Source organism: Eurypyga helias, unplaced genomic scaffold, assembly GCF_000690775.1.
Source record: "Eurypyga helias isolate BGI_N326 unplaced genomic scaffold, ASM69077v1 scaffold1498, whole genome shotgun sequence".
NCBI classification, from domain to species: Eukaryota; Metazoa; Chordata; class Aves; order Eurypygiformes; family Eurypygidae; genus Eurypyga; species Eurypyga helias.
In genome coordinates, this window is record NW_010267346.1 from 37,871 (window position 1) to 51,588 (window position 13,718).

General features: G+C 50.0%; 1 protein-coding gene across 1 annotated transcript in view; it reads right to left on the minus strand.

Moving 5' to 3' along the window:
• Window positions 1-13,718, minus strand: part of TTC28 (tetratricopeptide repeat domain 28) — a gene marked incomplete at its 5' end in the record, with an annotated part of 66,743 nt that overhangs the window by 29,767 nt on the left and 23,258 nt on the right. The window contains 4 exon segments of the mRNA XM_010157363.1: window positions 74-203; window positions 508-617; window positions 2,180-2,703; window positions 3,333-4,674. Coding sequence (XP_010155665.1) covers window positions 74-203; window positions 508-617; window positions 2,180-2,703; window positions 3,333-4,674 — 2,106 coding nt within the window.

Here is a 13,718-nt window from a genome sequence, read left to right on the forward strand (position 1 = left end):
CCTCCCCAGAACTTCAGCTGAACTCTCGGCATGAGCCTGGAGTTCGGACTCAGCGTATGATGGCATCTCTTACCGAGACTGACAAGTACTCGCTGCAGGGCCTGATAGGAGGATGTCTGCAAGTCGAAGAGTGACAGCTTGTAATCTGTGCTCAGCTGCACCTCGTGTCGGATGGTTTCAAACAGTGCCGAGGCCCGGTACAGCTGGGAGGGAAAAGAGCCACGCTGAGTTCCTTACAGACACAGCAGAAAGCACTGTCTGGGAAAGCAGGGGGATCCAGGGCCAACACACCCTCAGGCAGGGGGGTGTGACAGGCCTCAGGATGGCAGCATCCCTGGCAGGGGTGAGGTGATGTCAGATGGAGCAGGAAGGCAGACGGGCCTGAGTCAGTTCAGCACATTACACACCCTCCCCAGGACGCACCAGGCGTTTCTGCCCCTGGGGACCAGGAGACCCAAAGGGCTCAGGGGACACAAGTCCCTCCACACGGGGCAGAACATGGTGTACCTGGTGCTGAGACTCTTCCAGGTTCCCACTGGCCCAGAGGGAGAGGCCGAGGCCATGGCGGATTTTGGCTTCATCTTCTCGGCGTCCCAGCTGCTCTGCCAGCCTCAGTCCTGAAACAGAGTCAGAGTGAGAGAGGGCCAAGGGGGAAGGGGCTTTGGCACCCAGGTGGAACACTTCTGCCTCAGCAGTCGGGGGGCTGTTGCCTCAGGCAGGGCTCCTCAGAGGGAAAAACAGCCATGGAGTTGCGAGCAGGGAAAGGCCAAGCAGGACAGCGCCACGCAGCTGCTGCTGACACCTAAACTGGCACCAGCCTGAGAAGTGCCTCAGCAAGACAGACATTTCCATGGACCACGACCTCCTGCCATGAGGTTAAGGTGCAGACTCCTGAGACACACTCAGAAAGCCCCTACCAGGAAGTTCAACTTTTAAACCTTAAAAGCCACACAGACAAAAAAAAAAAAATCACTGAACTGCCAAGCACTGCCAGGAAAGACATTTCTTGCCACATTACTGGCTTGTTTCCACTGGGAATTCCCAGCCTTCCAGCAGGCTGAACCAGAGCAGAGGGCAGGGTCCTGGCATGAACAACCTGGAGCTCGTTTCCCTTCCAGCAGCACCTTCTGTGCCGTCCCTCCTTCCGCCATGCTCCAAACCTCTCGCCTCCCTGGGCCCTGTTGACAACAGGGAGGCCTCCTCCCAGGCACTTCAGGTTTCCCACGGAGCGGGGAGCGCGGGCCCTGGCCACGACCACGCAGCTCAGCAGCAGCCAGCATTTGCAGGCTTTTCAGGAATTCTGCATCACACCAGGAGAAGGAGCTGTATTTAATTTCTCCCCTTCCAACTTAATCCCTCAGCATGCTGGAAGCCTGCCAAGGTCAGTTTCAGGAAAACCAGACTAACTGATGTAATTAATCCTTTGGTTTCCAGCTTCATCACTCCAGCTACACTGCTCATCTCCTCCATCAGAGTGCCACCACCTTGAACAGATGCTGCTTGTGTGCTGTTCCCTTGCAGCAGCACAACTCACAAGCCAGTGCCGGCCCCAGCGCCCAGCAGCAGCAGATGGCTTCCGGACACTGCGGGCTGAACCTCCCTCACCTCCCTGTCAAACACAACTTGTTTTCACTCACAGCTTAGAGGACATTCACCCACCTGATCTCACTCCCACCTGAATGCAGAAGGAAAAGCCAGGTGGCTATCAGCAAGGCACACATCAGTTTGAGACCTGCTCTCAGGATGAGAGAGATCCATCACGACCTGATGTGGTTTTCCCAGAGCCAGTTCCTGGTACACAATGCTATTTATAGAGAAGATTTACACCCTCTAGGCTCAGGCACAAGCGAGCTTTATGAAGAGGCTCTGCCAGGTGCAGTCTGGATTCAAGCTCAGAGCCTGAGACTCTCCCAGGAAGGTACTGATTGTCGCAATGCTTTGGCTACAGGACACCAAGAAGGCTCCGACTCACATGGCGTGCTGACCATAACAGCCCGCTTGGACAGCTACGCACACGGATGCCTAACAGTAGGTACGGATGTCCCCAAGAGCTTTTGCATCAAGAGGCATCAAACACATCCTTGCAGTGCCATGCTCCCCGTACCTCACTCCTCTCCATGCCTTCAGGCCTCCCTCCACACCTACCACACATGCTGTGCTGCAGAATTCAGCCTCTTACCTTCCTGCAGGTACATCACAGCCTGAGAGTAGTTCTGCAAGGCATGATGAGTCCTGCCCAGACTGCTGTAAGACACAGTTTTGGCTACAAGGTCGTTCATTTGTGCCGCAATGCTGAGGTGCTGCTCCTGATAAACTACCGCCCTCTCGTAGGTGCCCAAGGACTCATAGGTCAGGCCCAGGTTCCCGTACGCCCGGCCTTGGCAAGTGGGGTTGTTGGTCTCCTCCGCAATCTGCAGGTCTAGCTGGTGATACTGCAGGGCTGTGTCGTACTCTCCCATCTGCTGGTAGACCCCACCAAGGCCGCAGGCAGCATCGCTCTCCAGAGCTCGGTCCTTCATCTCTCGAGCAATGTTCAGCTGGCGCTCCAGGCAAGAAATGGCTTGTTCGTAGTTGCCCAGCTGGCTGTGCAGGCTCCCCAGCTCCCCGTAAGCCTGGGCTTTGTTAAATGCCTCCCCCAGCTCATGTGCCACCACCAGCCTCTTCTCAAAGCACACCAGAGCCTGCTGCAAACTTCCCATAGCCCTACAAGGGAGGAAAACAGCAGCGTTTATTTTGCTGGTATTATCTTGAAAGAAGATGTTCTGACACTTCCTCTAGAGGCCAGCTCAAACCCTTCAGGCAGAGACAAACACTCCCCCCAGGAGACATCCCCAGAACTTTTGAATCAACCTCCTTCTTCTGCCACCCTATAAACCTCTCTTCCTCTCAGGGCAAAGCAACATCGAGTTTGAAGCACTGGAACATGTTGCCCAGAGAAGCTGTGGATGCCCCATCCCTGGAAGTGTCCAAGGCCAGGTTGGATGAGGCTTGGAGCAACCTGGTCTAGTGGAAGGTGTCCCTGCCTATGGCAGGAGAGTTGGAAGTAGATGATCTTTAAGGTTCCTTCCAACCCAAACCACTCCATGATTCTATGATTTTATGAACACCAGCTTCCTATTTGAGCCAATAGCACAGTCCTCAGCACCCAGAGGACCAGCTTCCTATTTAAGCCAGTAGCACAGTCCTCAGCACCCAGAGGACTCTGTTACTCACTCCTATGCCACATCCCGTGCGTATGTACAATGGCCACACAAACACACCCCACCAGTAACACAACATCCATTTGCACTTGTATTTCACTGTCATTACAATACAGATGCAGTGCTCCTTACCTGTGCCCATTGCCCAAGCCCCGGTAGGCCTTTGCCTGATCTTGCATACGGTTCAAGCTCTGAGCCACAGACAGGTACTGTTCATAATACTTTATAGCTTCCTCAAAATCTCCCAGAGCCTCATAACAATCTCCCAGGTTCCCATAAGCTCGGCCCCGATCTAACACAGACTCATTTCCACTGAGCTGCTGCAGCATGGCCAGCTGCTGTTCGAAGTAGCCAATAGCTTCCTCCATGACATTCATGTTCATCTTGGTAATGCCCATGTTACCATAGACCTGGGCTTCTATGCTGGGGTCCTTCAACTTCTGCCCAAGCTCCAGCTGTTCTTCGTAACACTTGAAGGCCATGGTGTACTTCCCCAGTGACATATACACCGCAGCAAGGTGGCCATGTGCTCTGCATTCACCTGGCATTTCCCCCAGCTCCTGGTACACCTCCAGCTCCTGCGTGTGGTAACCTAAAGCCTTGTCACACTTCTGGATCATTCGGTATGCAGAGCCCAAGGCTGCGTAAGCACTGGCTTCCAGTCTCCTGTCTTTAACATGATGGGCTAAGCTCAATTGCTGCTCATAAAATTTTATTGCACCATTTACGTCTTTTTTACAGACAAAAATATCCCCCAAGTTTCCCAGAGCTCGGAATTTGGCCTGGGAATTGTTCAAAGACTGGGCCAGGGACAACAGGTACTTTTGACACTCCTCTGCTTTGCTGAAGTCCATCAGGGCTTTGAAGGCCAGGCCCAGGTTGCAATAGGCTTTGGCTTGGCTCAGCTTGTCATGAAGATCCTTTGCTAAGGCAAGATCCTGCTCGTAGTACTTAACAGCTTCCTCGTAGTTCCCAAGGCAGTAATGGGCATAGCCAAGGTTATGGCAAACCTTCCCCTCCCCTTCCATGTCCTGCAGCTCTGGGGACAAACGCAGGTACTGCTCGTAGTAAGGGGCTGCCTGCATGTACTCTCCTCGTGAGCAGTGGAAGTTGCCCAAATTGCTGAGGGCCCGTGCTTCACTCTGGATGTCTCGGAGCTCCCGGGCAATGTTGAGATGATTTTGGTAGTGCTGCAGAGCACGGTCATGGGCACCCAGTGCTTGATAGGCAACTGCTAAGTTCCCATGTGTAGATGCCTGAGAAGCACGGTCGTTTACTTCCATAGAAATCTGCAGCTCCTGCCGATGGTACTTGACAGCCTGGTCATACATGCCGAGTGCGTTGTAAGCGTTGCCCATGTTGCCATAGGCCCGGCCCTGGGCCGCGTAATCGCTCAGCTCCTGAGCTATGGACAGATGTGTCTTATGCAGCCGCAGTGCAGTGTCATAGTCGCCCTTCATCTGGTGAATGATTCCTGAAAAATAACAGAAACAGACTCAACAAAACCACTCCTCTGTGCTAACCCTTCTGTAACACCCTGCTCTGCCAGGACTTCCCGGCAGCCCGGCCCTCGACAGCTCATGGCCTGGCCCTTTCCCCAGGCTCTCTCCACGAGACACCCATCCGTTCCCCACAGCACCCGGATGCGTGCAGCACAGCCGGCGTGGCACAGCCCTTCCCAAGGGGACTGCTTCCTCACTCCTCGCGGGCAAATCCCAGAGAAGGTTTCATATTACACGAGAAGCACACGTTTAATGCAACTGGACAGTTTGGCCTTACAAAATGCCCGTTTTCCTTTTTAAATATGCTACTTTTTTTCCTCATCAGTGATACCTGGTGACTCCAGAGCTCACACTCAACCCACTGACTGAGAAAGCATTTAATTTGTTTTTCAGTTCAGTCCAATCATCTTGTACTTGTTAGGAGACACAGGAACAGGAGCGCTGAATCCATTAATGTTACAATTTATTCTTCAATAAAACTCTTTGCTAATAATACAGTTGGCTCCTTTGCCAATACTTGTGAACAGGTCTGGAGGTGCAGGAGCCACTGAAGGAGGCCCTGCAAACACACATCCTGCAGATTCATCACAGCTACTTGATACCTGAAGACAACCTCAGTTCTTTCCCTGTCCCTAAACAAAACAGCTTCCAAATTCTGTCTCCGTATCACAGCCAACGTCCTGAGAGGGAAGAGATGTGGAGGGTCAGGAGGTGGCTGCTTTCCCCAGGCACCAGCAAGCGCAGCATGCTGTGATCAGGCCCTGCGTATCAGCCTCCTCTTGGCTTGTCCTTTTAAAGAGAAATTTCCAAGTGAGTCTGGAACACGAGGGCTGAAATTTGCTTTCCTGAGGCTATTTGGACCTCGCAGATTCATTTTTTAAACTCATGTAGGACTGAAAACCCAAGTTCCATTAAATCAGCATGAAGCATCCTGGCTGGATGACTTGTATTTCTATCAAAGCAAGTAATTCAAAAATTTCCTCACTTTCCTACTAACATGAGGCTTCAAGAGAAGGCAATTTAAAAAACAAGGGCAGAACAAACCAGGATCAAAACAGCAAACACTTGGCTGCTCAAGACAGCTGTTTCTCTCCCCCTGCACTGCGGTTGTGATCAAAGCTAGAGCTCATGGCAGGAGGGGCTGGTGTCTTAGTCCAGCTGCTGGCCAAATCCTTCCTCAGCTCCAACGAGCCTGCGGCTCTAATTGATCGGTCTTAGCTATTCCATCTCTGGCTGAAGCCTGCTGATGCTTCCCTCTGGTACGACGAGGGAAGGTGGTGGCAGCAAGGACGGGATGAACTAAGCTAAGTGACCCTACAACCTCTGTGGAGAGATTGGGCAATGCTCCCACACGCAGCAGGGCGCTCGCAGGGAAGACCACCGATTTCTGCAGAAACCCCACAAAGTAATTACAGGGGTGGAATTGGATTGGACACAAACCTACATAACTTCCAAACCGCAAGAAACAGTCGCTGTGAAAGCAGCCCATTGCTTCAGAAACTAAAAAAGATGGAATTAGCTAAATCTCTCCCCTGGAAAGAGCAAGTGGTGCCTGAGCTGGTGCACAGACCTGTCTCCCTCCCAGCCAGCACCTCGGGATGCCTCGGGTACAACGCAGGCAGCCGGGCCCTGCCCAGTGAGACGCAATGCAGCAGCCCCAGCTGTGAGGATGCTGCACACACAGCTCATTGAAAACCACCCTTGAAAACCCAGGGTTTCCAGAGTAAGAGGATGAGCAAGCTTTTCCTCAGCCCTTACTGCTAAACAGACAGACTCGTCAAGGAGACAAGACATGCTGTTGTTCTCAACCAGCACCACTCTCTGCCTCTTCCGAGGAATCAGGTGTGACTGGAAAAGGGACAGATAGGACAAAAAACAAGTTAAAAGCAAATCTGAGTTCAGCTGACTGCCTAGATAACTTGTTCTTGGATGAGATTCCTCTTAGTCAAGAGTCAGAAAGCAGCAAAGAGGACAAACCTTATTGCAGATGTTTAGTGGTGACTTTGGCACGAAGGAAGCAAGTGCTACCCGAGATGAACTGATGGAACCCAGTTAAGAAGCACTGCTGACACAGAGAAGGATGGGATTACTACGGAGGAAAGACTGGACAACATAACGTACCAGAGCAACAAGAATGGGGTGATGAAAATGAGCAGTAAACTATGCAAAGACATGTGCTTCAAGACTACGAGGCCAGGGAGTCACCATCCGGAAGCCCGAGGAGAAGAAACTACCCACTGAATTACGTATTTCTGGTAAAGACAGACAAACGCAATTCCCATTGGACACAGAAGAGTTGATCGATTTACAGATCAGTGCCGGTGTAACCACAGAGGGGCATCAACCCTGGAAATTATTTTCACCATCGGAGTGCCAAAGGTCCAGAACAGCCCTACAGTAGGACAGGGAAGCAAACAAGACATCACTGTTAAAACGCACAATGCATTCAATGCCACAGGAGGCAGCTCCCACTTCCCTCGGTTTAATCACAGATTCCCCTGGTAACTCTGAGCTTCTACAGCTTTTCTGGGAGAGTGTCTGAGGCCAGAAACAATCACTCACGGGCCAAGGAATTACACCGGCAACATGGCCATCCCTTACTGCTGGAGCACATACTGCCTCAAGAACACGTCGTCTGCCTCCATGAGCCACAGCTTGTGCTGCCAAGGTGCTGCACAGCACACAGACTGCTTGCTCTCAGGCCACCCTCCCAAAAATGCTTATGCCACCAAGTCATGACATCACCAACACCATCCCAGGCAGAAGAGGTTGCTGCAGGATGTGAATGAACTCACCAGCAAGCCTCTCTATAAAAGCATGTTCATAGATCATTTCCGTATGCTTCATTAAGCCCAAGTGTGTCACACTGAGAAATAAACCATAGCCTTGTTTCTGAAGGAAAAGAGTAGGAAAAAATGTCACCAGGACACTGCCAGGAGCTACCAGCCACAACTGCTGAGGTTTGCAGATGCCAATAGGCTGAAATACAGAGTAACAGGACCATCTGGAAGGTCAGGCACCAGGAGGAACTCAGAAGAGCATGGAGACCTTTCCCACCACAGGGCTGGAAACACCCACACCCCCCAGATCTTACAGAGAGACTACAAGGAGAGCCTGTAGCAATTAGCAATCACCAACAGAAACAAGAGCAATCGGAGAGCCACCCTGCGGTGCTGTTGCTACTCAGTGGGTTTCCATCATCCTTTCTGTACAAGCTGCCATCCCTGCCCTGATTTCCAAGCATCCTGCCCTGCCTCCCATCAAATGGCAACTGTTTTCCCGTCCTCAGTCTATCCTCAGCTATACACTTAAACAGAATTCTTGTCAAAGCCAGTGACAACCTTGGCTCTGGATGCAGACACACAACTTACTCCCAGGGGATGCGGACTCTACCCTGCTACTAGTTTCATGTATGTTTTATTTGCAAGCCATGTCAAGCGTGAGCTGTTTCACATTCTTTCCCATGTCCTGCACAGTGCAAGCTCCTTAACTGCAGTCTTTGGCAACGAAACAACTGCAAGAAACAGACCAGATGCCTCTTAGGATAAGAGAGGCTCATTTTGGGCTGCAAGGGATTCTGCTCATCTGCAACACACAATAATTACCCTATTTAATATCCATCTCCCCAAATCTAGCTATCTGAGAAACCACGATGATAACTAAGCAGGTCTGGCCTGTGATTTGGTGCTTCTGTTGTCCACATGGCACTGAGAGGGGAAAATGTAGGCTGAGAAAAACTCCCACAAAGATGTCTGCCTGCAGGGGTGTTGGAGCAGTGTGGCACGAGTTCCTGCTTTTAGCACCTGGTATATTTAAAAAAACGTATTACGAGAGAAGGCCAGGAGCTTGGTGTGAAATCCATACTTCAGCTTACAATTTCTCTTGTGCCCCAAAAATTCTTCCAAACAGCTCTTGCAGTAGGGTATCTATTAGCCATGACAGCCCTCAGGCCAGACCACTGCTGTGTGCAGGGCACAAGATGCTCAGTCATGCTGAGGTTCCTCTGGCCACCCATGGGTCACCAGCCACACGATGTGAATCCTACTCCTGCCACAAAGTCCCTATCCTTATTTTTCCTGCCACAAAGTCCCTATCCTTATTTTTCCATCCCAGCCCTTTTACTCTCCTTGGATTAACATCTCTGGTAGCACTGGAGATTGTTTTGGCAAATACACAGCTGACTTGATAGAGAAGGAAATATCTTTGGTATCCAAGGACATTTAGGAGACCTCAGTGAGCAGACAGAATGCCACAGCTCAACCTCAAAGCTTAAGCACCCTGAAGAAATCCCACTGAGGAACAAGAAAAGTCAGTGGTCAGCATTAAAATGCCACTGACAGCTCACACACTGTGTCCTCAGGGGTGGTGGATGAAAGATGAGGATGCCAGTAGGAAGTCCTATGTTCACTGTCACTGCCCCTCTCCCTCAAGATGGCAGAACCCACAATGCAGAGGGAGTGTCAGGGATGCTGACCCAGCCCAGACTGTCTCCCACTGCCACTTCATACTAAACTTGAGGATAGATAAGAAAAGAATTATCTGGGGCTGGAGATAATAGGAATTCCTGACCCAGGACACCCACCTCTCCTGTCCTGCATAAAGGAGAAGGAAACAGGGAGACAAGATGGCAAATCAGACACAGATCATGGCAAACGGCAGCCAGAGAAGTAAAATCCATACTAGAGGTTAGGGCAACAGGTTACTGAAACAGCCTGTGCTGCCACTCTCTGAAGAGGCTATGGATGGATTTTCACCCTGGATACGACATCCACCAAAAAGGCTGCTCTCTGTCGCAAGCCCTGTTCAAGCAAATTCCCAGAATTCGATCTAAAAAATTCAGGTTGCTCTTGGGAAGAGAGGAACCTGGTAAGAGACCCCACACAGCACCTCCTGGTATGTTTCCATCATTTGCCAGGGGTAATTACAAAGGACGGCCCAGGAAGGAAAGGTTCTGACTCAGACTCCAAAATCATCACCTACCAAATATATTCTCTCTTTGTGCATTCCTCAACAGACAAAAATGAGGTTCGTAGATGGATGGGAGATGAAGCCTTCACAGTTCTAAATGTTTTAGTCAGCCTCTTTACTGCCAAGAAAGGAGAAAAACAGTGAGCAAATGTTTACCAGGAGATACCCAGGACAAAACCAAGTAGCATAACAGAGAACAAAGCTGTGCTCTCCTCACCCATGAAGTTTGCCATCACACTAATTTGCTCAAGCTGTCACCCATCTGCTGTGGCACTTCAGGAAGAAGGATCCAGAAACACACTGTGACTGCCAAACATCAGCATTCTGACTCACTCTTGCAGCTATAATTATTGACTTCAAAGACAGTTGTCTGATGAGGCAGCTAGACTGCATTCTGGAATAGCACACGAAGGATACAGCAGAACAGACCCAAGACAAGAACCCAGCAGACATGAGGGGAGACAGCCAGAAATAGCCTTTACTGACTAACATAGTGTGAAGCATCAAAAATGGCACAAATTACATTAACTCACAAGCTTTCTTTCCTTAATAATGAATACAGATAGAATGGGGTCAAAACCTGTTTAAGATATGAGCAAAATAATCATAAAAGTTACATTCTGCCTATGTGAATCACCAATATTTCCTATTCAGGCAACAAATTGGTGAGAGAGAGAGTGCCAGACTAACTTTGGGACAGTCTTTGCAGCTCCTGTGCTAAAGCCTGGTAGGCAGTTACAGCAGGAGTCAAAGGGATCTCCAGCTTCCCACTGGCATTAGCCAGTGCAGAACGCCGTGATGGGCTCACAGCTGCACTGTGGCCTCCAGCTCTGCCCGGGGTAACGTCGCTCCCGACTGAACCTGCTCTTTCAGAATGAAACACGAACATGCTGAAAGCGGAAACCGAGCAGCAGTGATTCTGCTCACCCACGGGGTGGGTAAACCACGTCCCAGCCCCCTCCTCGGCTGGGGTAATGGGTATAAATTGAAATCAGGGAGGTTTAGATTAGGTATCAGGAAGAAACTCTTCACAGAGAGGGTGTGGAGGCACTGGGACAGGTTGCCCAGAGAAGCTGTGGATGCCCCATCCCTGGAAGTGGCCAAGGCCAGGCTGGATGAGGCTTGGACCAACCTGGTCTAGTGGAAGGGGTCCCTGCCCATGGCAGGGGGGTTGGAAGTAGATGATCTTTAAGGTCCCTTCCAACCCAAACCATTCTATGATTCTATGACAGGAGAGCCCAACAGCGCCTGCCGTCTGACGTGTGCTCTGCTGCGATGCAGCTGGGGATGAGCGTGCCTGCGAGCGGCGAGAGACGAAGGAAAGGGGTCCTGGGCGAGTTAGCCGGTCCTTCGGCAGCTGGGGAAGAGATGGCCAATGTATCCACCATTTTTTGACCCTAATTGCAAAAAATGCTCCAAAAGAAAGTACCTGGCACGTTGGGACAACATGCCAAGCACGTGGAGTCAGGCACAGAAGTTCTCTTGTAACTGCAAAGAGATGCTAAGCACCAAGGGAGACACTTTAAATTGCGTTGTATTAATAATCTGAAGTGCCCTCTCTCCATTGCAATGGGAACCCTTAAGAGCAGCAGAGGCTGAAGAGCCAGCTCTCTACATGGAGCCTTGGCATTTGGAAACGCCATCTGCTTCGCAAAGGTTGACAATCGGAGATTTCTGGTTAAACTCCACATCTTCTCGCTGTGAAGGGCTTGATAACTTGTGACTTGCCCTCAGTCCATTACCTTCTGCTTACTGAGTCACGGAGCGCGTTATATCTCCCCGCAGAGCACTGCAGCAGCTGGGCTATGTTATATTCCGTGTCTGTCTTGCTCAGCATTAGATAGTACACTTCAGAGAGCTTTCCATCTAAATCAGTGAAATGCAAACAGAAAATTTCTGTTGCTTCAGCAAAGAGGCCAACTCTAACATTCTGGCTTGGAAACACGCATTGAGATACATTTTTTTTGCCTGTCAGCATGGTTATTTTGATGAGGTTTTGTTTTGCATGTGGATTAGATGAAAGAGACAATTAAGACTTGACTTTTTAATTGGTACTGGATGCATTTTAAACAACATTAACAGACTTTCTCAACAAGAACTGCATGTTCTCTTTCTCCAGTATAACTTAACTCTGACAGAGGAGACATTAAAACATAGCCAAATAACAGCTGAAACGTGAGACCCTGCACTCAAGAAGCTAGGAAAACTATTCTAATACAAAGTGTAGAGTGGCTGAGTCAGCATACCAACTGAAAGTTATATTTAGGCTTAAATCCAGCACAAGAAAAACATTCTCTACTGCACCAAAACTCTTCCCTTTTTTACAAAAATAACCCAAAAATTTCTGGAATTACCTATTAAAAGCATCATAAAATCCAAAGCTGCTGTAAGATGAATAGTAATATTAAGATGAATTTTCTAGCCCAAACTTGACTGATTTTGAGCCAGCCAAATGGTGAAAGCATTTAAACCGCAAGTGAGTGCCGTGAAGGTTGAGGAAGAAGAGCAAGCTGCTTCCTCTTGCAGCAGTGCCTGTTTCATCCTGGGATGAGGCAAAGCAACAGCAGCAAGTAGCAGCACTTGCAGCAAATTGCAAAGCCCATCTCAACATCTCTGTACCAGTGCGTTGGGATTTTTTTATGATGCTGAGTAGACTACGTTGAACATACAGGCAATTAGAAGAAATACTACAGAACTTGAATTAAGCTTGCTTGCTCTTCTAGCAAAAGAAGAGTCTGCCCAATGGCAAAGGGCTCACAAAACCAGGAGGCGACAATACGGAAGACCCAAGATGGCTCATTGCCGCACTGATGTAGGGAAGAAAAACAAAACCAAGCAACAGCTACCATTTCCCCAGACTGAATCTCCTCAGTTTTCTGGATTTGCTCAGAAAGGACTGGGGCAATTCTCCAGGAAGCTGCGCGTGCTTCGGAGGGGAGGCGAATGAAAGTGGTTCTGATGCCTGAAGGTTTGCCAGCGCTGCTCAGAGCACATCCACCCCCATTTATTTTATAGGTGCTCAGGGCTGAACACAGCCATGCCACCTCCCAGGAACTACGCCATCAGAACAGCCTGTACACCTTCTGGTCGGCTTCCACCAGAAACAAAACACATTAAGTTAAGCTGCACAGCAGGAGGAACCTTCCCTCAGCCCTGACCATGAGCTGGGAAAAGCCAGTGTGATCCCCAAGCATAACCCAGGCCAACTCCATCTCCCCCACCAAGGACCCAGAGTTCACCCCTCGCCTTGCTCCCCACTTGGACAATCCAAAATCCCATTCCTCCACGTGGGCTCCTCTATCCCTGTCACAGACCGCTGGATCCCTCACGCCTCCCCAAGACCAGCCCTGTGCTGGCGGCAGAGACGGGGCACATAGTTCGTGCTCTGCTAGATGCATCTGCTGCTGTTCTCTGGGAAAGCCCTTACATCAGGGTTTGAGAAAGCCAGATGCAAGGCTTCATCCCCCCGGTCCTCCTGCCTGCTGGCTGCTCTGTCCCGCCAACAGAAATGTTATCAATGCTCACTGCTCCCCAACGCTAAGCAACCCACAAGCGCTTCTACCTCACAAACCTATTTTGTCTCACATATTTGCCCTAATTTGTGTAAAGGAGGAGATTCGCAACACTAATTAGAAAGCTAGGACTGTGCTGTTTTCTCCAGTTCACCTTATCTTCCTCATTCAGCTTCTGAAGACTCAGCTATTAAGGGAAATTAAGTAATTCATCAAGCCCTTTTCAATTACCTGCTGTTGATAACATCAGAGTACAATTAGCATCTACAAATGAACCAAGTGCCAACTGCCAAGCAGAAACAGAAGCTAATTTACAGCGTGGGGCAGCCTGCAAGAGCTGAGATTCAGGGGCTGCCAGCAAACATGCATCTTGTTCTACCAGCAACAGCCCTTTTCTGCCCCTCCCAGCCAGCTGAGAACACAACCGTAACGACAGCTGGAACATCAGCAGCGCAAACACCACATCCCACAGCGGAGATGGAAATGCATCTTCGGTCATTTCCACATCTGTTACTGAAGAAGCAGGAAGGGACTTC